Source organism: Rhagoletis pomonella, unplaced genomic scaffold (assembly GCF_013731165.1).
Source record: "Rhagoletis pomonella isolate Grant_MI unplaced genomic scaffold, Rhpom_1.0 Rhpom_scaffold_00001, whole genome shotgun sequence".
Classification (NCBI taxonomy): Eukaryota; Metazoa; Arthropoda; class Insecta; order Diptera; family Tephritidae; genus Rhagoletis; species Rhagoletis pomonella.
This window is the reverse complement of record NW_023458555.1, coordinates 30,243,781-30,267,536: the sequence shown is the minus strand read 5'-3', so window position 1 is coordinate 30,267,536 and position 23,756 is coordinate 30,243,781. Positions and strand designations below refer to the sequence as shown.

The 23,756-nt window shown below is 33.7% G+C and overlaps 2 protein-coding genes across 2 annotated transcripts in view; one reads left to right on the top strand and one right to left on the bottom strand.

Annotated features, from left to right (window-relative positions):
- LOC118742340 (structure-specific endonuclease subunit SLX1 homolog) overlaps positions 1–23,756 on the top strand; it is a 48,983-nt gene that overhangs the window by 4,948 nt on the left and 20,279 nt on the right. The window lies entirely within an intron of this gene.
- LOC118742345 (protein takeout-like) lies at positions 4,890–22,299 on the bottom strand. Its single transcript, XM_036474348.1, has 4 exons — positions 21,889–22,299; positions 6,368–6,457; positions 6,156–6,306; positions 4,890–6,052 (listed from the first exon to the last, which is right to left on the bottom strand). The coding sequence occupies exons 1-4, from the start codon at positions 22,019–22,021 to the stop codon at positions 5,617–5,619; spliced, it is 810 nt and encodes a 269-aa protein (XP_036330241.1). The 5' UTR covers positions 22,022–22,299; the 3' UTR covers positions 4,890–5,616.

Here is a 23,756-nt window from a genome sequence, read left to right as displayed (position 1 = left end):
TTTGCCGCTTAACTCTTTATACTTCCTTTGCTGCAAACTTTTTTTGGGAACTAAATTTTTGCCGAAAAGCTATTCCGGAAGCAGCCGACCAGGTCGTTAGATTGGCAAAAGGCTGTGGTCGGTCGACGTCTAAACAACGGGCTTGCGCGCAACAACAATCCGAAAAAACAAACACACCCACTCGTATGCACGCAAGTACCAGCTTACCGGAGGAGCGCCGCCGAATTTGCGAGTGAATTTGCTGCAGGGCGATGTCAGCATTTTTTTCGATATTTTTTATGCAAATAAGTTTCTAGACGTTGGCCAAGAATTTATTAATTTATAGCACGTTTGCAATGACTCACAAAACTTGTATTTTTTCCACTTGGTAGTCGTTTTCAAGTATTCCACTCAATACGGGTTACCTTGCTGAGCTTCAGTGTTGCGTTGATTGTGCTTGCACTAATCGACAGACAGTGAAAAATTGATTTTCGGGATTGCTTTTTTCAAATGGCTGCATACTTTCAATACACTGTTTTTGCAAGATTCAACAATTTATTATTGAATGATGACGTTTTTTGTTATTGTGAATGCAAATATTACTGGTTTTTTATTCGATTTCTTATTTTTTCAGACACTAACGCAAAATCCTTTTGCGATTTCACTGACTCAAAATTTACATTTTTTTTTCCTTATAGTTTCAGCTACACCCAACACTTTTTCACTTACATTTTCGACAGCGCGTTCCTTTACTCGGGTTATTTTTACTAACAGTTTATAATTTTATCGATTAAAACAAGTTTTTCTTAAAATTTCACCGATTTGCAACTATCAGAAACCCCGTGCACAAGAAAAACACAAGAGAAACACACAAACGAAATGAGCCAACTGAAGAAGGAAAAGAAGAACCAACTCAACAGCAGTGATCGGACTCCCAAAAAAATTCTGTGTGGTAGAATCTGGAAAAAAATGTGGTAGATTTCAAAAAAATGTGGTAGATCTCTGGGTGTGGATAAAACTTTGTACAAAAATTAAAAAAATTCTGCAAGGTTTCACCTAAATGGCAAACTTTTTAATTAGACTCTAAAAAATTTTTTTTTTAGTATAATAAAGTGCAAGATTGAAGTTGCTAAAAATTGCTTTGAGTTTTGGCAATTTTTTTCCTTGACAGTGTAAAGCAGTTCTTTCCATATTAAGATATTTTTCGAACATATTTTAATAAATTTCTGCAACCTTGCGGTGTGCTACCAGCTTTTCTTTTTATCACATCACGAAGTAGCGAACAAATGAAGCACGTTCCAGAGACAGTTAATTGGGATTTGCCGATTTTGACAATTCTCAAGTAATAGTAATCGAAGCTTCAGAAACCTTAGAAGCATTTAAATTTGCTAATACTTTCACAAAAATCGCCTTTTTAACATTTTTGCTATTAATTCTTTTTATAAGTCAAATATTTCGCAATTTAACACAACAAACCGCATTTTTTGTGGAAAAATTGATTACTGAGAAATTTTACTATTTTACAGTTTATTTTATCCTCCCATTCGGCTTTGTTTACTATTGGTTTAGAATTTCATCGTCGCCGGGAATGTGGAATCTTGTATTATATCATTCTTTTGTTACCATTTAGTGTTTAGTGTTGGCCAATTTTTTCTCTTAAAATTAAGAAAATTATGTCAAGCAAAAATAAAACAAACGCGAATGTTTGGTGGATCTCTGACCTTGAGTGGTAGATGTGGAAGGTGCACAGATCTACACAATGTAGTTGTGATCCTATCACTGCTCAACAGCAGCGAAAGGTGCGAATACGTTGCCAAAAGCAAATTGGAAATGGAAATTCTTGTACACCCTATACTTCCGGCAGTGCATTCCAGTGTTGTATTTGCGGCGAGTTTAAGAAAAGTGTTATACTCGCGCGAACAGCTGATTCTGCCTGATTTGAACAGTTGATGAAGAAAAGTTTTGTGGCGGTAATAAACCGTAGCTTCGTTTTTTAAAAGTTTGTGCTTCAATGAAAAATTGATTTAAAAGTGAAAAAGCATGGTTTTAGTTTAGTGAATTGCTTAGTTCATTGTTTTTGCTATCTATACAAAAAAATGCGTGTTTGTAACAAAGTTTTGTGGTGCAAATAAAATTTCACAACGATAATGGAAGCGTTTGCCATCATCTATAAAAATCTGTGCAACGGTAGGGGGTTATATAACTTCTTTGGTGTATTCCAAAATTCGTAAGTCCGGTGAGTACATAGTATTTTTAAGAGATTTTATATATATATACATAATAGTAATACCTACATCCACATCGTACAAATATTTTCAGTAGTAACCGCTTTTGGGCAGTTTTGGAAGTCATGTTGTTTCCGGTACAACTTTGTTTCCATAAATGGTGCAAGAACGTCATATCTCAATAAAAAATCAAATTATCGGCAGCTAAGATAAAGCGTTCTTGAACAAATTCTAAGATAGGAATATTTTCAATCAAATTCTGCCAGAGTTCGCCTGTTTGAATCTATTTAACATTTAGCTAGGTATACAGGCGGATTCATCGTTCCAGTGCTGAACTTTTCAAAGTCAAGAAAGGCCTCGCAGTGGATGTTCCCAAACGAATTTTAGCAACACGAATGATGGAAACACGTAGAAAATTGTTTGCAGATCCTGAAATCGCTGCAGGAATCACCGGCTTTTACATTAAATTCATCCATTGAATCAAAATAATTTTCGCAGTATTGCCTAGTGAACACATGATTAACACATGTAAATTGTCTGTATTGCCAGAGAGCTTTATATAGAGCTCATGGCATCCCATGGCCCACATATTTGACAAAAATTCTGATTTATGGATTCTTCGATTATTCAGAAACTCCAATAGGTTAATATCAGAGAAGGCCGCTGAAGCACGGAATAAATATGCAAAAGCAACTATATCGCAGAAATTTTAAGAGAACATTTACTTGAGAATCCTTAAGGTGACCAGAATTTTTTAACATTCCAGGAAGACAAAATCTTCACATTGAAAACACAAACATTTTTTTAATTTATTTTAATACATACATATGTATGTACATAAATAACGATTAAGTTAACAATTCACAGTTTCTCTAAAGAGAAGTAAAACAGGTTAATAGTACAATGCGTTGCGTAATTAGAAGACCGCCACATATTAACAAGTTTTAACTATTTATTTTTAAATTATTTAATTGTAATTAGTTGTGTTATTTGCAAGAGTAATTGGTTTTGTTCTTCGTCTTTCGTCAAAGTTCGATTATAATTTTTTAGCAACGCTATACCTCGTTCAGCAACATCATTAACATGTTCAATATTCTTAAGCGTCTCTTAGAATAAAAAACTCAAATTTTTGCATCAAAAACTAATTTTTGCATCAAAAAATAAGCATCGTAAGTCCAACTCCAGCTACGCTGACCACAATATTTTTGAGGAAAGGTGTTCCTTACGAGGGCTATTTTTTGATGAGAAAATGACATCGACATCGATAATAGGGCCGTAAAAAGGAGTATATTTTTGCTCAAAAGGAGGACAGAAAAGGAAAATATTTTTGAACAGGACAATCCTCCTCAAATGAGGACGGTTGATCAGGTTAGAATCCTGCAACGTGGACATATTAGGTTTGTTCCACACGAGCCCGTGGGATCCCGCGTTTGCCGAAAACAGCCCAGAAAGCGTTCTTCACTCTAGAAAAATGGGTTAAGGTGGAACTCCATAGGCTAAAATTTTTCCAGCAAGAGTTTGCAACTTCTCTCAGGAGAACTGTTACTTTGCGCTCTCAGTTTTTGAGTGATGGATAATCTTTTGGTCTGCACGAACGCGATTTGGGCAAAAATTATGATAATTCGTACAAATTCGTAAAAGTTTTTCGCTCGACGAACAAAACTAATTTGAAATTACAGCTGTTGTTTGTTTACATACGAAAACAAATTTTGTAAGATACAAAAATGGAAAATAGCACTAAGTTTCTAAGAGGAAGTCTAGCTTATCCTAAAACAAAAAATTCCAAAAAGCACTTTCCGGGGAAGGAAGTTACCTTATTGGGGGATTGGTACAGTGTCACTAGCTCAAGATATTTGCTATTGCGGCGTAATTTTATCGAAAGCCACCAAAAGACTCTCGATTTAGTTTCCATTTCTGTTGCTAGCACTTCCCATGACTTATTCACGTAAACTACAACACCGCCAGTGTGTTTGGAATCGCTGTCACTTCGGTGAATTCTATAATTTGGAAGATATAGCTCTTCATCCTCTGATGTATGTGGCAAGATGTGTTTCCGATAAGCAGACGAAGTCGTATATGCTCTGTTGTCTGGCCAAAGTCCTCAGCAATACCTTTCATTTGATATCCATATTGGGATGTTTTAGATAAATTGTGTAGAATCGAAAATAAGTGGCAACCTTACATTACTATCTTAAGGGATACCATTTTTGTATAGGCATTTTTTAAGAACCAAAAACTATCTCCCAAGATTCATTCCCCGGGAAGCCCTGTAGTAGGAGGAGAAAGAGAGGTGCTCTCAAGTTGGAAAGGTGGGAGGTGCTAAGCCCCCTTCATTGTTTTTTTTTTTTGTTGGACCAGTCACAAAATCAATATTCTTTACAATTTTATGGATTGAGGTAAAATAATCTAATGTCGATTCTCGATTTTTTTTTTATCGATTCACGGATCGAATCGGAATTAAATAATCGACAAAAAGTCGAATCGGAAGAGCTCGATTTAATCGTTTTAAAAACGCCATCTCTAATGGGTACATAGACGGCTGGGAGAACATGCTTCAAAAAAAAAATGTTTCACGGAAAACCAAATATGTAACTATCTTCATGTGCATACATAGTACTAAGTATTTTATTTTTTATTAATTTATTAAATTTAATATACATATGTATATAGATACTAAATATTTTATTTTTTATTAATTTATTTTTAAATGTCTTACCAATTCAATTTCTAAGTTCTAAGTTAATCAACTTACATATACATAGATATTTACAAAACTAAAAAATAATAAATTCCAGAATAACTCAATCAACTCACATACATATACATTAGGGTGATTTTTTCGCGATAGTTTTTTTTCGCTCCCAATATCTCAAGGAATGTCGAAATTGAATTTCCTACCACTTTCTTATTTACATTTTTTCTGTAGCTCTTGTTATTTATCAGATAGGGGCAAAAAACGAGAATTTCACCAAAAAATTGGCTTTAGTGGCACGTGTTAGGATTACGCCGCAATGGACACTTTTGTAGAGCATTCAATTCTGAAGAAACCCTTTCATCAAACAAGATTATACCATAAAATGCCTCTGAGCTGTAGAATTTTTAAGAAGTTTAGATTAATTTTAAACGGGAAATCTTTCCACGCCTTGGTCGAGCTCTATATATTAATATTTAGGGCTCAAATTTTCAGGAATTTTTTTATATGTATTTCCCACAAAATTTCTAGGTGGGAATGAAAAATTGATAAATGTCGCGAAGAAAAGCACCCTAATATATGTACATATAGTCCTACATACACAACACTAAATAATAAGCCTTAACAATTTTTATTAAATACTAAAAGAAAATACTCAGGCTATGCCCACTTCTCAAGCTGCAGTCATTCATGTAATTCCCTCTTTTACGCACCGCGCATTCAAGAACTCAGAAATATCGAATCGAATGGTATCTCTTCAAACAGCTTATTCGAAATATCACGGAAAATTTTACCAAAGCTACGCTCATAGCCAATCTTCAGCTCATTGAAAACCGTCTCCCAGTTGTCGTTCAAGAATCGATTCATTGTCTGCGATAACAAACGATCGTTGAAGAGATTATCGAATTGCATATAGACACGCTTGGGATTCAGATCGACGCGATACTCCTTGAGACGCATATATTTGACGCCATCGCGCATGAAAGGTTCACCGATGAGCCGATGTTCGATGCGGGTGTTAATCAGCGTCATATTGGCTTTGCCATTACCAGTTATGGGTAGCAGCAATATGCGGCCGGACATCTCATAATCGCCAACCATTTCAATGCGATCGGTTTTACTGTCACAAATAATTAGGTGATTATTGAGATCGGTGCTGGAAAGCGGAAAAAGAGAGAAAGTGTTAATTGTTATTTGTTTTTTGTTTTTTTTATGTAGTTTAAAATACATATATGTATATATGTATTAAAGGATCTTACCGGTAGCGCTGCACTTTGCTGGTGGAGATCATGTCGTGTACGAGTAAGTTTTTCAAGGTCTGCTTCAGCGTAATAGGCGCATTACCAGAATCGATTACTAACGACTTCACAGTGAGTGGCTCGAGCGGTGGTATACCAAACTCTTTGTTGCCTGTGTATAGTTAAACGTTAATTCTCTTTATTTTACAAAAGATTTTATGAATTTATTTTACCATCCTTGAGCAGCAGAATCGCACCGTTCACAGCATCAACAAGGCATTTATCGAAATTTTCATCACGTTTGCATTTTTCGAAATTAGCAGCTGAAATGAGAGAAGAAATAGTTAGGGTATTCAATCAGTAAAAACTTGAAAAAAGCGCATCTACAATATACAAGTACTAGCTATTGCCGCGGCTACGCAGTCAAATGTTACAGCAGGAGAAAAACTTTCTTTATCTTCTTTCCTTAGGCTCCCACATTGTAATGCTTCATTTAACCTCTCATCAAATGGAACTTGGACTTTGAAACTCTTACAAGCCCTTCAAAAATATTTTAAAAACAAAGCTTTAAAATAAGTTTAGAAATGAAGCTTACCTCACTCGTTTGACACCAATGTTAAAATATTTCATTTAACTTAGTAAAATTGATTTTGAATTTCTAAGCAGGTGGCAACCTTCGTCAAAAATATTTCCGGAATAGACCTTTCTTAAACCTCACTCGTTTGACGGCCATAGGTGGTAACCCTCTTCAAAAAAGTTTTCGAAATTAAGTTCTATTAAAACTTTCGTTGGTGTGTTTCCAGCATTAAAATATTTCATTTCACTTGCTGGTTAAGTTGATTTTGAACTACCAAATAGGTGGCAACCCTCTTAAAAATCATTTTTTAATAAATTTCCTAAACCTTTTGTTTGATACCCAGATACAAATATTTAATTTAACTTGTTAATTAAATTGATGTCAACACTTTGCGCAGGTGTCAATCCTCTTCTTCAAAGTTATTTCGAAATAAATCTTTTTAGAATCCCTTTCGTTTGACTCCAACAATGTTATAATATTTTATTTAAACTGGTAATTAATTGATTTTTAATTTAAAAAAAGGTTTCAACTCTCCAAAAAAATATCCTTTTTGTTAATCCAGTTCATAACTGATCTGTCTACAAAATCTCATTCAAATACGTCGGGTCGGTTTAACGTGAAAGAGTAACAAACATACCCTCAAACTCGCTTACCTACAAATTTTCACATTTATAATATTAGTAGGATGTACATACATATTTAGTTTCTAGGGAGCTTAAGCTACGGTTTTTTTTAACCCCGATTTTTACTGATTTTCGAATACCGGTTTTTTCACCTGCTTTATTTACCCAAAAAACATTGAGTTTATTTATTCATTAGAGGTTGATTAAGGAACCAGCATTGTTTTCCAATATCAAGTGTTAGAAAACGATTGGAAAAACATTCGTACCAAACTTTTTATTTTTAGATAATTATTTCTTCGATCAAGAACTAACGTTAGATTTTGATTTTTCTTTGTTTGGTCTAATTTCATCGTTTTTTTTTTTTGACCAAAAATAATCCGTCTTCTGGATTTATATATTTATTCGATAACCGTTCGTTTTTATGGCCGCTTATAATTAATGGAAAAAACTAATTTGTTTTTGTTATTTATGGCCTTATAACAATTATATTCAACAATTTTTATTTAGCTTGAGGTAAAAATTAATCTCTTAAAGTAACGGTTAAATTTGATCGGAAAATAGAAATCATATATTAAAATTTTTTGATTTTTATTACAAAGAGCAGAACCGTCATGATCCCTGCCCTCAACGAAAGGGGCACGCGTTATGTTAGTTTACTAATCTAATTACAAAAAAATAATTACTCAAAATAAATGACCCGGCCTAATGTTCTTGGGCTTTATCTTTTGAACGAATGAAATGAAGTTTATGTGGTTTTGTCTTACATTTATTTGCATCTTTAGATGCTGTTTTGAAGATGACATCAGTTAAGTGATCACCGCCATTAATAATTACTTTGGACCCGTTTTATGGCTTTCCATGTTTTTTTTTTCACTTAGACCGTGAGCGTTGGTCCTTTGTCATACAGCTACCAAGCAAGAAAGCACGAACCCAAGTGGCTGAGCCGCAATCTTGCATTTAATTTGATATTTAATCTCACTGCCTGAACACCCAATAGGACAGTGGCCTAGTCACTACATCCACCAGAACTGAGAGATCAGGCTTCGCGAACCTAAACGGATCCCGGACCGTCCCCGGTCCACCTTCGACCAGAATGACCTCGCGATAGCACATGCCCGGGTTTTCCCCCCACTGTTCGCTCATCTCTCCCCGAGAAGTCCACAAGTGATCAAAGTGATCAATGGAGCTCCCACTCTCTTTTTTCTTGGCGATGTTATTTGGCCAGTTCTTCAGCCTCGCAGTTTCGTGCGAAAGTAATATTGCGACGAAACCGAAAGTGAATTCAGGTATTCCCTAACGAGCTTCCAACGTACCGTCTGTAGTAGTTTAGCGCTCCATGGTTTCTTCAAAGAACTTCTAATTATGTTTACATAACAAACTTCATAAATGAAATGACATTCGACGCTGTTTGCAAAAATTATTCCATGCTCCAATAAAAATTAAATAAATATTTGCGACTTACACATTTTTCTGCGTGTTTGGCCGAGCTGCTCCTCCGATTTGTGACATGAGTCTTAATGACGTTTTCATATCAACACCTAACATATACTTAAATATCACGCAATTATCACGTTTTTTTTCTTCTTCTCATTCTAAATTGTAGTGTGAATTTACAAACCTTTTTCTAAAATCACAAAAATTGTCCTTGAACCTACAGACTGTACATATGCGTATACTACTATATATATTTCGCAAGACAAAAACTCATATGAGAATTTAAAAATTATGTCAATTACATTTATTCAAACATGTACTCGTATGTAAATATGTATACGTACATTTTCTCATTGTTTAACTGCCGTAAAACTTCGAAAAGATTATCGCGCACGCGTTCAGCAGAAAATAAGCACTCAGCTGCTTTGCATACAAACTACGGAAGTGCGACTCAAAGAACAAATAATGAATTATTCTTTTGTGATCTGTGTGTGCAAAAAATAATAATAATAATAATAAGCCCAAACTTTTGTATATTCCGTATTTCATAGGCGAAAAGCGTAAAACTGCGAACGTGTTTAAAATACGCGCGCGCACTTACATATTTTCATTAAAAAATAGAGGGGTAGGTTAGCTTAAAAAGGAAAATGATCAAAAGCGCATATAATTCTGAGCTGTTGTATATTCCCATGTCTATTTAAATTTGTTAAGGGCATTCTTTATTTCAATATCTAGACTACTCTCAGAAGATTTAGATCGAACGTAATGCATACAGTTATCAGGCGTTGGAGTTTAGTGAAGGATTGTCTCACCCTGGCTAAAGCAGCTCTCGAAAACCAAGCCAGCGCCCTATAGGCGACAACGGATCGCGCTATCACGGTGTACATAAGGAATGAAATTTGAAAATTTAAAATTGGTCCGTAATCGGGTAAAAAATGAGTCGAAATAGAGATGACAGTGCAGAATTTCGAAGGGGCGTTTGCCCTATTTTAGCTTTTTTGATTCAGATTTTCCTGTTGCCGAATATTGAATTACCAGAAAGATGGAGTCATATGAAAAGTCTACGCGGATGTTTGGGTAAAGTTTTGAAGAACAATTTCTTTATTGACAACTAGGGATGGCAAAAAATAAAATAAAATAATCGATTAATTAATCATATGATTAATCACAAGCAAAAAAAAATTAATTGAAATTATTGAGAAATAATCAAATTAATCAAAATTTTAAAGGCATTTTTTTGCAGTGAGTATTCACAAAAACACTTGCATAAAAAATTTCGAATTCTCTTGTTAATTAGCCTAGAGTATTTTTAGCGACAATAACACTGGCTCACAAATTTTAGGTTGGTTTTTGTTCTCCAGACGCCACTATCCAATTCCTATGTAGAATTGCTCGGTGATTCCATCGATTTTCTTCATTAGTTATTTCATTCCGCTTGAGTTGTAAGACTTGAAAATTTAAACGAAAACTCATTTCATCTTAGAGGTGACCCAAATCATCATCTTTTCGCCTTCGTTTGTGTACAAGAGATTTATGAGAGGCCCATAGATCGGACTCATTTTCTACTGATTCTAGTGACGACTCGCTACCCTTTTCCATAAGATCATCTGCGTACATTATTTCATTTCGCAGGAACTCCATTACTGAGGCCAATGCTAACTACAATGCTTGAAATACATTTTTTTGAACCTCGGGTCGAGTAAAGTTGATGCAGCTAACAAAAAAGAATGCACGATCGATGGATTTTAGACCACTACAGAACTCATATTTCTTGAAAATATTTTTACTATTATTTTACAATTAATCGATTAATAATCGATTAATAAAACACAAAACTATGATACAATTAAATCTTAAATTGGGCAAAAATAATCGATTAATGTTATCAAATGATTAATCGCTGCCATCCCTATTGACAGCCAATCAATGAAGTACATATTGCTCATTATTATCTATTTATGACCTTTTGCCATTTTTCGGTTAGCTTTAAAATTCCATTGGTGTAGAACTTCTGTGATTTTCAGCAGCGCTCCAGTCAGTCAATTTTTCACCATCAAAAGAGTTCTGCTTGCCTTGCTTATTCTCGAGTTCAACCAATTGTTCATCACCGTATAGAAGGAAATGCACAACATCGTCAACAAAAAAAAAGCGATCGAAAATCTACGGGATTGTTCAAAATTTTCATACTGAAATCGAATAGGCTATAAAACTGCATGCCCAATAAGTTTCTAAAAATTCTGAATTAAGTTGGAAAAAAAAAAATAATATTTTTTTAAATTTTCCTGAACTGCGCACAAAGTTCTAAACTTTTAATTTTATGATTTATGAATAACACTATAGAGTCTACTATCTCTTTTATAAAAAATTAACGAACAAAATTTGTCACGGTAAAATATTGTGAATATTGTAAAAAATAAAAGTGTCCTATTTATGTGAGCGCCACTGTACGTATTCCTGCTAGTAACTGGAAGCCATTGTCCCTAAACCTAAATAGACTCATGGCATAGTAATGAATAACTAAAGCCTGCAACCCTGAAGATCTCAACAAAGATTAATTTCGTATATACATATTTTCGCACAGTTAATACAAACCTACAACGGTTTCTATTTCAGTTTTATTTCCTTTTTTACGCTTTCAATCTGCAAAATACAGGAAATGAATTTCGGTCAAAACTTGAGCGCGCATAAACAGGCTGGGCTTCAAGGTCTTCCTAAATATTTTGCATCAACAAAAATGAAACTTGCATAGCCACACAATTACTTAAGTAGCAACAACATAACCTCAGTAAAACACGGTGACCGCAAGCGATTATGAAAAAATGCGAATAATTCGTAAAGTTCATTAACACTTAATAAAATATAATCATTACAACAACAACTAGTATGTTAATAAGAACTACAAAAAGTTGTTGTTCGGCATAACAAAAGAAACGCCACTGAAGGTAGCAGACGGAAAAACAAAAAAACTTCCCTTTAATGACATTTGCAGCATCCTCAAAATAGAGCGGCATACTACCGATGTCTGGCAGGCGAAAACTTGTTTGATACAAATCAAAAAAAAATAAAAAATTTATAAATACGATACCAACCGAAAATGCACAGCTTGTCTTTTTTTAGTTCAATGTCAAGTTGAAGTCCGCACTAAAGCAACAGTGCAGCGGCGCTGAGTGGGTTATGGAGTTTACATATTCAATGGCAGCAGTTGTTTAAAATTAATTAACAGTGGAATTCATAAAATTTAAATTAACTTTTAGATTTTTACATGCAGAATTTTTGTGAATACTTAATTAATAATAATAATAATAATAGATTGGCGCTTACACATATGTTAGTGTTTGGCCGAGCTTCTCCTCCGATTTGTGGCGTGCGCCTTGATGTTGTCACACAAAGCGGAGGGACCTACAGTTTTACGCCGACTCCGAACGGCGATTGTATTTTTATGAGAAGCTGTTTTTTCATGGCAGAAATACACTCGGAAGTTTGCCATTGCCTGCCGAGGGACGACCGCTGTTAAGAAAAAACCTTTTTTCTATATTTTTGCGATGTTGCTTTGACCAGGGTTTGAACCCAGGCATTGTGGAGTGGAAGCGCGCACTGCTTACCACTACACCACAGCGGCCGACTACTTAATTAGCTATGGATTTTTTTATGCTTGCTTATTAAGCCGGTTAGGCTTCAGAAAAGAAGGTTGCCCACTCGTTTTTATTTATTTTATGTTTCTAGAACACTTTTTTTTTTTACAAAAATTTATGGATAGTGGATGATTCTCTCCAAGTTGTCATTTTTAACTTTAAAAGTTGAATCTGTTCAAAAAAAAAAAACATTTTTTCAAGCATTTGTCAAGTTTCAACTGTGTGTAATCAAATCTTACATCCAATTTTTAACCAACTTCCTGATGAGCTAGAGACTTGAAACTTCAAAATACGCTTAGAACTCGATTACAATGCAATATGAAAGACGAATCAATCCGCTAGGTGGCGCAAAAAAAATTTTGCATGATAGGTGGCGCATGAGTAGAGATGTTTTGGAAATCCGAATTTATGGTCTGATTTGTTTGATATTTAGCAGGTATATTAGTTCAATGGAAAGGAATTACCCCATAAAAAAAATTTGCCGTTATGTGGTGCGGGGCCGATTTTTCTTTTTTAATTCACCACTAATAAATGCTTGTCTTTGAAATTATGTTTAATTACCTGCTTATTTTTTACCAAAACCGAAATAAGAACAAAACTGTCGAGAACGTTCTCAATGGGGATTGTATAAGAACAAAACCCTGTGGAACGTTGCAAAAGAGAACAAAATGCGAAAAATACTTGCCGGAACACTTCTAAGAAAACAAAATGGGAACAAAAGTCTCCCGGAACTTTTTGGCAAAAAACAAAACGGGAGAGAAAGTCTAAGGAACTTTCTCTCGAAGAACAATTTGGGAACTAAAGTCTCAGGATGTTTCTGACAGAACGATACATCATCAAATCTTCTGTGAACTATTCGCGAAGAATGGAAGCGATAAACAAATGTCTCATAGCGTTCCACTGGTTTGAAATGTTTGAATATTAAAATCAATAAAAAAAGATAGATAACTGTGCAAATAAAGTCAACAAAAGACTTAAGATACGAACTTTTCGTGCACAGAAAATGAAAAATTGTTCCATAAATAGACAATTCACCCTAATGATAAACGATCTGGAAGTTGAAATGATCCAGCTTTCTGGCTTGAAATTAACAATCGTGGTTCTCACTGAAACGATTTTTCATTTCAACACGCACTCGCCCCTCCAATTCTTAACGTCAAGTTCTAAAAACTTGTATTCTCGTTTTATTCTCTAGCAGAACGTTCCCCAGACTCTTGTTCTTATTTTATTCTCGTTGAAAATGTTCTCGATACTTTCGTTCTTACTTAGTTCTCATTGGAAACATTCCCGAAGGTTTCGTTCTCATTATATTCTTCTTGAGAACGTTCCCGAGGGTTTTGTTCGCATTTTGTTCTTTGCGGAAACGTTCCCGAACCTTTCGTTCTCATTTTGTTCCCGCTCAAACTGCTCTCAATACCTTTTGTTCCAGATTGACTCTTTTGTGGGAACATTCTCGACATTATATTTTATTCTTGGGCAGATCTAAATCAAAATTGGAACGCGTTCTCGGTCCCTGATATTAAAGCTTTTACGATAAAAAATTCAGGAAAAATAGTTCGTTGGATAAAAGCATTTTTTGTTTTTTAACCTGAAACCAGTATACAATAAACATCTTATACATTTTTTAACGCCTATTTTTTCTGTTCCTGCGTTAAGGAATCCATTTCCAAGGTCGCAAGAACCCAAAAACGCATTCAAAAATTGTTTAGGGTTCATTCCAGCGGTTTTTAGGTAAACAAATTCAAGAATCTAACTTTTTGAAGGTCGATTTGAGGTCAATGTAGTTTTTTTTAAATCAGTCCTTGAAAATGAACTTCGAGACTAAATGTAAATGGATGCCTTGACGCAAGTACAGTAAAGATATGTGTTTAAAACTTTTTAAAAAATTCATTTTATTCAAGTTTCAGGTCAAGAAAATAAAAAAATTTAAAACCTATTTTTAAAGGTAATTCGCAACGATAATATCTTGAATTCTCGAAATATTTCATTTTATCAATTTTTCTAAAATAGAATATGGTGCGCTTTTTTTGGATTTTGAAGTAATTTCTTGAAGACTAGATTGCGATACGTTGTGTACTCTAGAAATTCCCAAACATTCCATTTTCCGACTGGGTACAGTATGCATGCTTACAAATTTCAATACCATCGGTCATCATCGTTTATGACCTAGGGCAATATGTATGGTAAAGTCGTTTGAAAACTCATTTGTTCATCGTACTGTGAACTGTTTTTGTTTTTTTTTTTATTTTAGTTAATATATTGTCGTTTTTTATTATTTTTCCCTTCATTTTATTCCTTTCGCTTCACATCGCTAGCTTTAATGACACCAATGAACTGTGTCATCTCCAATTTATGTACGTAAATGACAAAGCGCATGAAGTTGAGTGAGGGCCACAACAGGAAGTATTTTTTCACAAAGACAGACATACTCGCGAATTGATCCATTTAACGAGTTGCATAAGGCCTGTTCGACTGATTAGCAGCGTTGCCTACCGCCACCGCTTTGGTTTCGGTGACACGTTTTGTTGTCAGTTGGTTGGTGGACCCAACAAAAACCAAACAAAAATAAAAGAACAACAAGCCGGCTTTTGCATCTTCATTGAAAATGAAGTCAGAGGCTGTCAACATTGCCGACTGACAGCAGGGGGGGCTGCTCCGAGTTGTCTGACTGATGGACTTTTGTTGACAAACCAGCTGACCACATTCATTTACTAACCGTATCTACGAACTTTTGTTTACATTGTGATAGTCACTTTTTTTCTTCTTATTTTTTGTAGTTGGCTTTTGGCCAACACGATTTTCAACGTCAAAGGCATGCATTTGTTTATACTGATTGTTTGGCATGGACATACTTATGTATGTAGTTATGCATATGTCGCTGCTGCTGGGCGGACTCCAGTAGTGGTTATATCAGATATGGCATCAACATGTTCATGTGTGTATGTGCTACTTTTGATATGTTGGCCAAAAGTGGAATAACCTTGTTTGCTTGCTTTGGCTTCTTTGTTTTTTTTTTTTTTTTTTTTGTCGACTGGACAGAAGACAGCCAGTTCAGAAAAACTCATTAAATGATATAACTTTGTAAATTGCTTGTTGTTCGTATGTAGATACATGCAGTATAGGTACATACAGTGACTCAAACAAATAATCACATGTTGTTTTTTGTAAATATTCGTAATGTTTTTCGAGCTAAATTTTGTTTATTATTTTTCGATCAAAATACCGTCTAAGATTTTACCAAAACCATATAAATCACAGTTTGCAAATTTATAAAAAAAAGTATGAAAATCCAACAAATTTCCATCAAAGTTTTATTTAATCATTTTTGGGTATGCTTTTTTATAGCCCATACAATTTTAGTCCACCTCACTCATCCGTTTTCACGGCCGAGGCTTTTGCCATCTTTAAAGCGCTAGAATATACTACTCGCCAAAAAGGAAAGTTCGTTATCTGCTCTGACAGCTTTTCCTGTTTAAACGCTGTCCGAAACATACGCAACAATTCCATACTCATATCTAAAATTCGAGACTTTTGCATCAAATACAAACGAAAAATAGCTTTGCTGTGGGTCCCAGGTCACGTCGGTATTGCTGGGAACGAACATGCAGACAAGGCAGCTAAATATTTCGAATCAGCACCTACTCTTCTCAATGAAATACATGAACAAAACGATCTCAGAAAAATGTTACACCGGTACGTACATGAGGGAAGACGCGCAAAATGGAGAAAGTTTCAACACCGATACACAAACCTCAACCCTCTTCGAAATAAAACATTTTACCCCAGCAACATCTCTCGGCTTGAGGCAACCATCTTTACACGTTTGAGGATCGGTCATACACAAATCACACATCAACACCTTCTCACCGGAAACCCTATACCGTCGTGCCCATTCTGTCACAACACGCTATCCGTTGATCACATCATGCGCACCTGCACAGCTTTAGAGAGTATTAGGCAAAAACACTTTGCTTCCACTCAATACCAAACATTGTTAAAAACGCCATCTTATGAAAATATTATATGTATCTATAATTTTCTAGTAGAATGTAAATTGCATAATAAAATATAAACTTGTCCCCCCATTTGCTTCGGAGTCGATGGCCACAGTAGCTTGCACTCCTTCTTGTCATTAGGTTTAATATTTGTATATATTTTTCCTAATAAATAATAGTCCAATTTTAGTGCAAGTATCAACCGGCTAAAAAGTAGCGCTGAATTTTGAGAATTTGAGATTTTTTTTGGATACTGATTTTGCGGTTTTTTTAATATAATTTTTTATATAACAAGTGAAATTTACAAAAACTTTCGTCGATTTTTTAAAATTTTGTTGCTAATGGTCTCCCGTTGTTGAAATTTTTATGAAAATTTGTTGAGTTTTCCTAAATTTTGTACAAAATTTGAAACTTTTACTTATATGGTTTTGGTTAAAGCTTGGACAGTATTTTTATAGAAAATTGCAAAAAAGAATTTGCTCGAAAAACGTTATAAACATTAAAAAAAATTAATACTTGGTAATTTGTTTGAGTCACTGTATATCTGATTGTTGCAAGTTCATTAAGTACCACACTTTATTAACAGCAGTCCAGTGACCTTTTGGCTTTGGCTATCAGATTAAATACATAGTTACTGAAGGCAGGTTAAGGTTATAGACTCAGTGAGAGGTATTTCGAATGTATCCAGCTTCCTACTTTTAGATTTAGTTTTGAGCGAAATAACAAACGCAACAAGTTTACAAGTTTTAAAAATTTATTTTTTTTTTTTGTTATTTAGTTTTAATTATTTTTTATAAAAATTTAGTTTATTCTTTAATAAAAACCGTATGAATCCAAGTGTTCAGTATTTAAAAAATTCAACAAACTTTCGTGAAAATCTCAATGTTTTTTATCCGAATTAAAAAAAAAAATAATAATTCTGTATATAGCCCATTCAACTGCAAACCTAAAACTTATTTGAGATTTTAAATTTCTTATTTTAATTTAATTTATTCTGTGGTGCAAACTTCCTTATTACGGTTATGTCATTTTGGTTATGTTTTATTCTGTCAAACTAGTACTCTCCCTATATTGCAGTCATCATTATTGTCAAACAAATTTTGTAAGGCTTTTATAATTATTTTTTTTTTTTTTTTTTTTTTTTAATAAAACGATTCTAACTCGAATTTAGTGAAATTATAATAAATAGTACTAATTCCCTCAAAAAATTCATGGATATGCAAAATATGAGCTGTAGATACAGTGGCGAAAATATAAATAGGAAAGAGACATTTTGGCATTCTTTGGATATTCCTCTTTCGATTATTCAATGTTTATTATTTTTTTATGAAAGTGTAAGCTCGTTATTATTTAAAACCATGTAAATCAAACTTGGTTCAAAAATTAGCAAAATTCGTCAAATTTCATCAAAATTTTGAGCTTTTTAATTAGATTTCTTAGAAATATTCTGAGTAGATATGCAGTTTTCTATCTCATCAATTTTAGTAAAATGAAGTGAAAAATTTAAGTATCTAGGACTTACCGTTGGTTTTTGGTATTTTTTTTTTGTGGAAAGGGTTGCTCATTTTCTCCATAAAAAAAATTTTCGACCACAAAAATACGCGAACAAAAAATTGCCAAAAATTAACCGTAATCCTAGCTACTTCGAACTTGCACTTTGTTACACTAAAATTTACTGGACTACAAAACTGTGTGCTTGAAAAAAATCTGATTAAAAACTTTAACACTTTGATCAACGTTTGTTAAAACTCGTCGAATTTTTATAAATATTCTACAAAGTTTGAAATTTTGATTTACGTGATTTTTTTAGATACTAATCTATATTTTCAAAAAAAATATAAAAAATTTTTTAAACAAAGAAAAGTAGCCAAAACTTGCTAAAATACATTTTCCCTATTTACATTCTTGCCACCGTATATATGTATTGCGTGCATACATTTTTGCGATCATTTTTCAAGTTTTTTTGTCTTTGTTTTCTTTTAAATAAAACTGTATTAAAAGATGTTAGAAATGCCCCGCTTTTTGTCCACAGAAATCTGGTCACCGTACCTATAAATACCAATTAATGCCAAGATCATTAACAACACCCTTTAAAGTGTCTTCAAACTACATACATATATAGATTTTACATACATATACACTTGTGGATATATTTAAATGCAGAGATTCCATTCCATTTCTACGCGTATAAACATTATTAAACCACCTGAAAAGGCAGTCATTGCATTTGCAATTCTGCATTTCTATTTTTCTATTCTCCATTTTTTTTTTCAATGTCGTTATTGCACTTGCGAATATTATAAGCAATTTGAATGCAAAAATGTGTGGAAATTAAAATATGAATTGACTTACGCAGAAGGTACGAAACTGAAGTATTGGTAATTTATAAAAAAGATATATGTACATACATACTATCTACACATCTATGGACATATACACATTTGATTAATTGTACACAAATATTGGAGGTCAAAGCAAAATAGTCGATAATTGGTACGCTAATGTTTGGCAATTAAAAAAAAATAATAATCTTGCTAAATGTTAGACCACCGAGGAACATACTACCACTTTATCTTTTCCTTAGCTCGCAGTCGGATCATTAAAATTTACCTATAACTTAATAAAACATGTGGAAACGACTACTTAGCTTAGTAGCACATCCATCCTCAATTACAATTATATTCGTTAACTAATTCACTTCTGTATTTTAAGGCGTTCACAAATATAATTTACAATAATTTTCAAATCAAATGATTTTATGTTTAGTACATAAACAATTTCTTTACTGGTTTAGTTTTACCAAAATATTAGTGTCTAAATTCGATTAGTATCGGGCATTTGCCTTCAAAATACTGGACGTTTTTAATTTCATTCCCATTGCATAAAGAACACATTTTTTATGTATTCGCTTGAAATCTATTTCCATTTAAATTTAAGCGGTCAATTCTGGCCTTAACAGCGACATTATCTTATTTTGATGCTTTCCTTCTACCATATACAACCTTCCTGCGTTCCAATCTAAGTTTCTATAGAATCTGTTTGTATTTCCCCGCCCCGTTTTTTTATATGTATACGAACAGAATTTTACAGACGTAGCGCAAGTGCAAATAATAATAGATTGGCTATTTTCGGTTGAAAAATTTCTTTTTTCAACATATTTTGTAAACAACATAAGTAGACAAGAGAATTCTAAGCTAATTTTTATGGAAAGCTCTTTATAAAACCAAATTTCCTCTTTAGCCACCTTGCCTCCCTTTCTAAAGATCATCATTTCAGATTTCACCATATTATATAACTTTCACATTCCACCAAAGTCCACAATACTTAAATATCATCTACTAATATGACTAAATATATCATCTGCATACATCAGCAGACGAATATTGCATACTTGTAATGTATGTAAATACCTTCACCCAACGCCTCTTGTAAATCATTCAGAAGCAGAGCAAAAAGAAGCGGTGACATCGGACACCCTTGTTTAACTCCTTCGGCTTCAAAATTTTCGGGAAGCTCGTTTCAAATCCACACCGCCGATGTTGTTTAGCCATAAATACTTTTAATGAATTTTACAAACTTATAAGAAAGTCTAAGGTGATACAAAATTTTTAAGCCACCGCTATCCGAGCGACTTTATCAAATACTGTCTTAAAACATAAGTTTTCTTGTTACTATGAAAATTTAAATGCACTATTGCAAAAAGGTTTGACTTTTTCGAAAAGAGTTGCCACCTTTTATTCAATTAAACTCAAATTATTTAATAATCAATGCTGTCATATCCGCACCGTTCGCTGCAATTATCTAAGAGGTAAAGCCAACTATTACAAAATGGTTTTAAAAAGCTTTATTTCCCAGCTTTTTTACGGTAGGAGGAGTGGCACCTGTTTCAAAAATTTAATTCAATTTGAATTAAAGGAATTAGGTAATATAAATATGGACGTCGGACGAAAAGAGTTTAAGAAGGTAATATGCAATTGGTAAATATTTTGAAGAGGGTTGCCACCTGCCACCAAATTTGCTAAATAAAAGAGTGTTAAGAAATCTTTAGTTTTAACATAAAGAATATTTTTGAGGTTGTTTGTTTAATAATAATAAACAATTTGGTATTAATCGAAATGGGTTTGACAAGGCTTCATTTCGGAACTATATATGGAGAGTTGCCACATGTTTTAAAAATAAAATTCAGCTTATTAAAATATGTATCACAATGTTGGACGAGGGTTGTTTAAGAAGGTTTTAGCTTGAATCTACTTTTGGAGGGGATTGCCACCCGTTTAAAAAGTCGAATTTATTTTAATTATATGCAAATTAATTGAAATTTTAAAATACATGTGTCAAGCAAAAGAGTGTTAAGAAATATTAAGTTTGAGCATTTAGAATGCTTGAAGAGGGTTGCCACGTGTTTAAAAAGTGGCATTGCAATTATTTAATAAGTTTGATTAATTATTAAATGGCAGGTATCAATGGAAATGGGTTTTAAAGGCTTTATTTCTGAAATATATTTGGTAGGGTTTCCAACTGTTTAAAAAATCCAACTCAACCATAATTAAGGCAATAAGATAATTGAAATATGTATCAAAATTTCGGTGTTAGGCGAAAGAGATTTAAGAAGATTTTAGTTTGAAAATACTTTTGAATAAGATTTCCACCTGTTTGAATAGTCGAATTTAGTTAACTTATCCGCAAGTTTTATGAAATATTAAAATACGAGTGTCAAGGTCATTAGATTTGCACCGTTCTTACGGATTTAAGATTTCGGAAGGTTTCGCGTTTAGAAAAAACTTTTTTGTTTTTTTTTATTTTTTGATGTTTGGCGGAAACTGGGCTCTAACTCAGGCCCTGCGCAATGATAGCGCGCACTGCTAACCAGTACACCACAGCGGCTGCTATGTAACTCACAACACCTTGCTTTGAAAGCAGTTTCTTCCACCGGGAGCACCCAAGGCGGTTCTTGTCCTTTCATCAAGCAACTTTGGGCCTTAATCGATATTCACTGAGAGACCGCTCTCGTCTTGTGTTTGCTATAGTCTGAATCCAATCCCCACCAATAGCCAGAGCTGTTTCGTTAGGTCTCGCGGGGTTGGAAAAATTCTTGGCCAGCCTTGCTTTTAAATTGGCAGCAATTGCACAGCCCCCAGACAAATTAAGTTGTATGTACATTTCTAGCCTCACAGTTTTCAAGAGTAATTAACTATCTTGGCAAAATATCGTCGGATTTCGTAATTCGACGCTACTTCTGGTGCTGCAACGAAATATATTTTATAACATTCAACTTAGTAGGTTTAAAAGCGTTTAATTTTAATAACAATTTTATGAAAATGAATCGGCTGTCCTAAATCCAACTCTGTCGGTTCCGCTTGAGCACACACCTTACTATATAAATATAGACACTTCTACGCGCATACATACTTGTTTTTATTTACAGTTACACTATAACTTACGAAACTTATCAGTTGCAGACATACAAAAAAAAAAACAACACAAAAAACTTACGCAAATCTTTGGCAGCGACTACATTGGCCAATTGCAACACAAGTTGCACAAACAGCAATAGCCAAACTGGCGGCAGCAATGTTAATTTGAAGCCAAAGTCACTAGATAACGTGTTGCGCATGCGTGTAGACATTTTTAACTTCTTTTAAATTGATTTACACTTTGTGCTTATTTGTCTCACACGATATAGCAACGTTTGAAAAATCAATTATCTCACGATCGATATTATCGATTCTCGATTTGAATCTTAGATTTTCGTTTTTTTCAGAATTTTAATTATTTTTTTTTTAAGTTTATTTTAATCCCGAATTTATGGCAAATTAAGAAAGAAATCCATCAATTTTGCCGCGCCGATAAAGCCACTGCACTGTTCTCTCGCCAGCGAGTTATCAACACAATTTGAACGGGATGCTAAACGCATGCGTAGCTTTTATAGGAAGCTTCAGCTTTTTGCGCCTCTAGCTTCAGTCGAAATCATAGCAAGTTTTTAGCGGCAGCAGCAAAAGCAAATTACTCAGCCCATCAGTCAGCTTCGTAGTGGATTCGCTTAACCTGCATTCTCCCATGTGCTTACGACCAAGTCTCTATCTGGCTGTATTTTAGTGTACATATGTATGTATTGAACACACGCGTACAGGTATTTTTTATAGCTTTGAAAAATTTAATTCGAAATTCATATGTTATTATAACCGTAATGAGATTTGCTTCATCGAACGCGATTTGCTTAGTCTAGTGACTTTTGCTCTTCTCTATAAAATTTTGAAAAGCTTTGCCTGCAGTTTTGCACCAGTGAGCCAATAAGTTTGGGTATTAGATTTTAAGTCAGTTTGATGTAATAACTATGTACGTACATACCGGCAGTTACTCACAGAAATATTCGTGGTTTAGTTTTTTTCAAGATATTCGAAAAAAATTATAAATCTTTTCAATATTATTCGTTAATTTTTATTTAAAATCCAATTGTATAACACAAACCATACAAATCAATGTTGCGAGCTTTCTACAAAATTCGCAAAAATTCAGCGAATTTCAAAAAATTTCATAAAATTTCATAATTTTTAGTCAGATTTTTTAGAATTTTTTTCGGTATGCAGTTTTGTAAAGTGCAAGTTCTTAATGACTAGGCCTTACCATTAATTTTTGACAATTTTTTCCCTGACGGTGTCGCCGGTCATCTTCCGTAAAAAAAATTAATTTTTTTCATGCATTGCATGAAAGAGAACGAGCGATACCATCTGCAAACAAAATGTTTCAAAACTCAACGGTAAGACCTATTCACTATTATGTTATGCACTTTATTATGTTAAAATGGGTTACAAAACTGCATACTGAAAAAAATGCTAAAAAAATCTGGCTAAAAAGTTTGCAGATTTTATGGCAATTTTTTTAAATTCGCTGAATTGTGGGAGTTTTGTAAAAAGTTTGCAGCATTGGCTTATCTTATAGAATGCGCTATATTTTAAAATAATTAATTGACAAAGAAGATTTATAATGTAAGACATTTTGAATATCGTGAAAATTGTAAACAACGAATACTTCTGTGAGTAACTGTATGTATTTTTGCAAATATTTTTTTTTGTTCGCAGGGAAACAAAAATTTCTTAGTTATGTTTACATAAAATTTTTGTACCGAACACATTTAGCGGAACTGTCATGCGTCAGTTGTACTATTTATGTATGTATTTATGTACTGTAAGTGCCGGGATTCGTAATCAATTTCGAACTAATATCACTAATTATGACGTAAATCATTTACAGAATATTTATCAAATAGTATTATTTGGCACCCGCACTGCTGGTGGTACGCTATTCCTTCAAAATAAGTATGGGAGTTGATAATACATGAAGGTAAAAATTTGTTTTTGGAA

Excerpts from the sequence above, each read along its gene's own strand:
- LOC118742345 (XM_036474348.1), bottom strand. The coding sequence starts at position 22,021 with ATGTCTACACGCATGCGCAACACGTTATCTAGTGACTTTGGCTTCAAA. Across the intron at positions 6,307-6,367 it reads GATTCTGCTGCTCAAGGATG|GCAACAAAGAGTTTGGTATA; the intron begins GTAAAATAAATT and ends AACTATACACAG. Across the intron at positions 6,053-6,155 it reads AGCAAAGTGCAGCGCTACCG|CACCGATCTCAATAATCACC; the intron begins GTAAGATCCTTT and ends TCCGCTTTCCAG.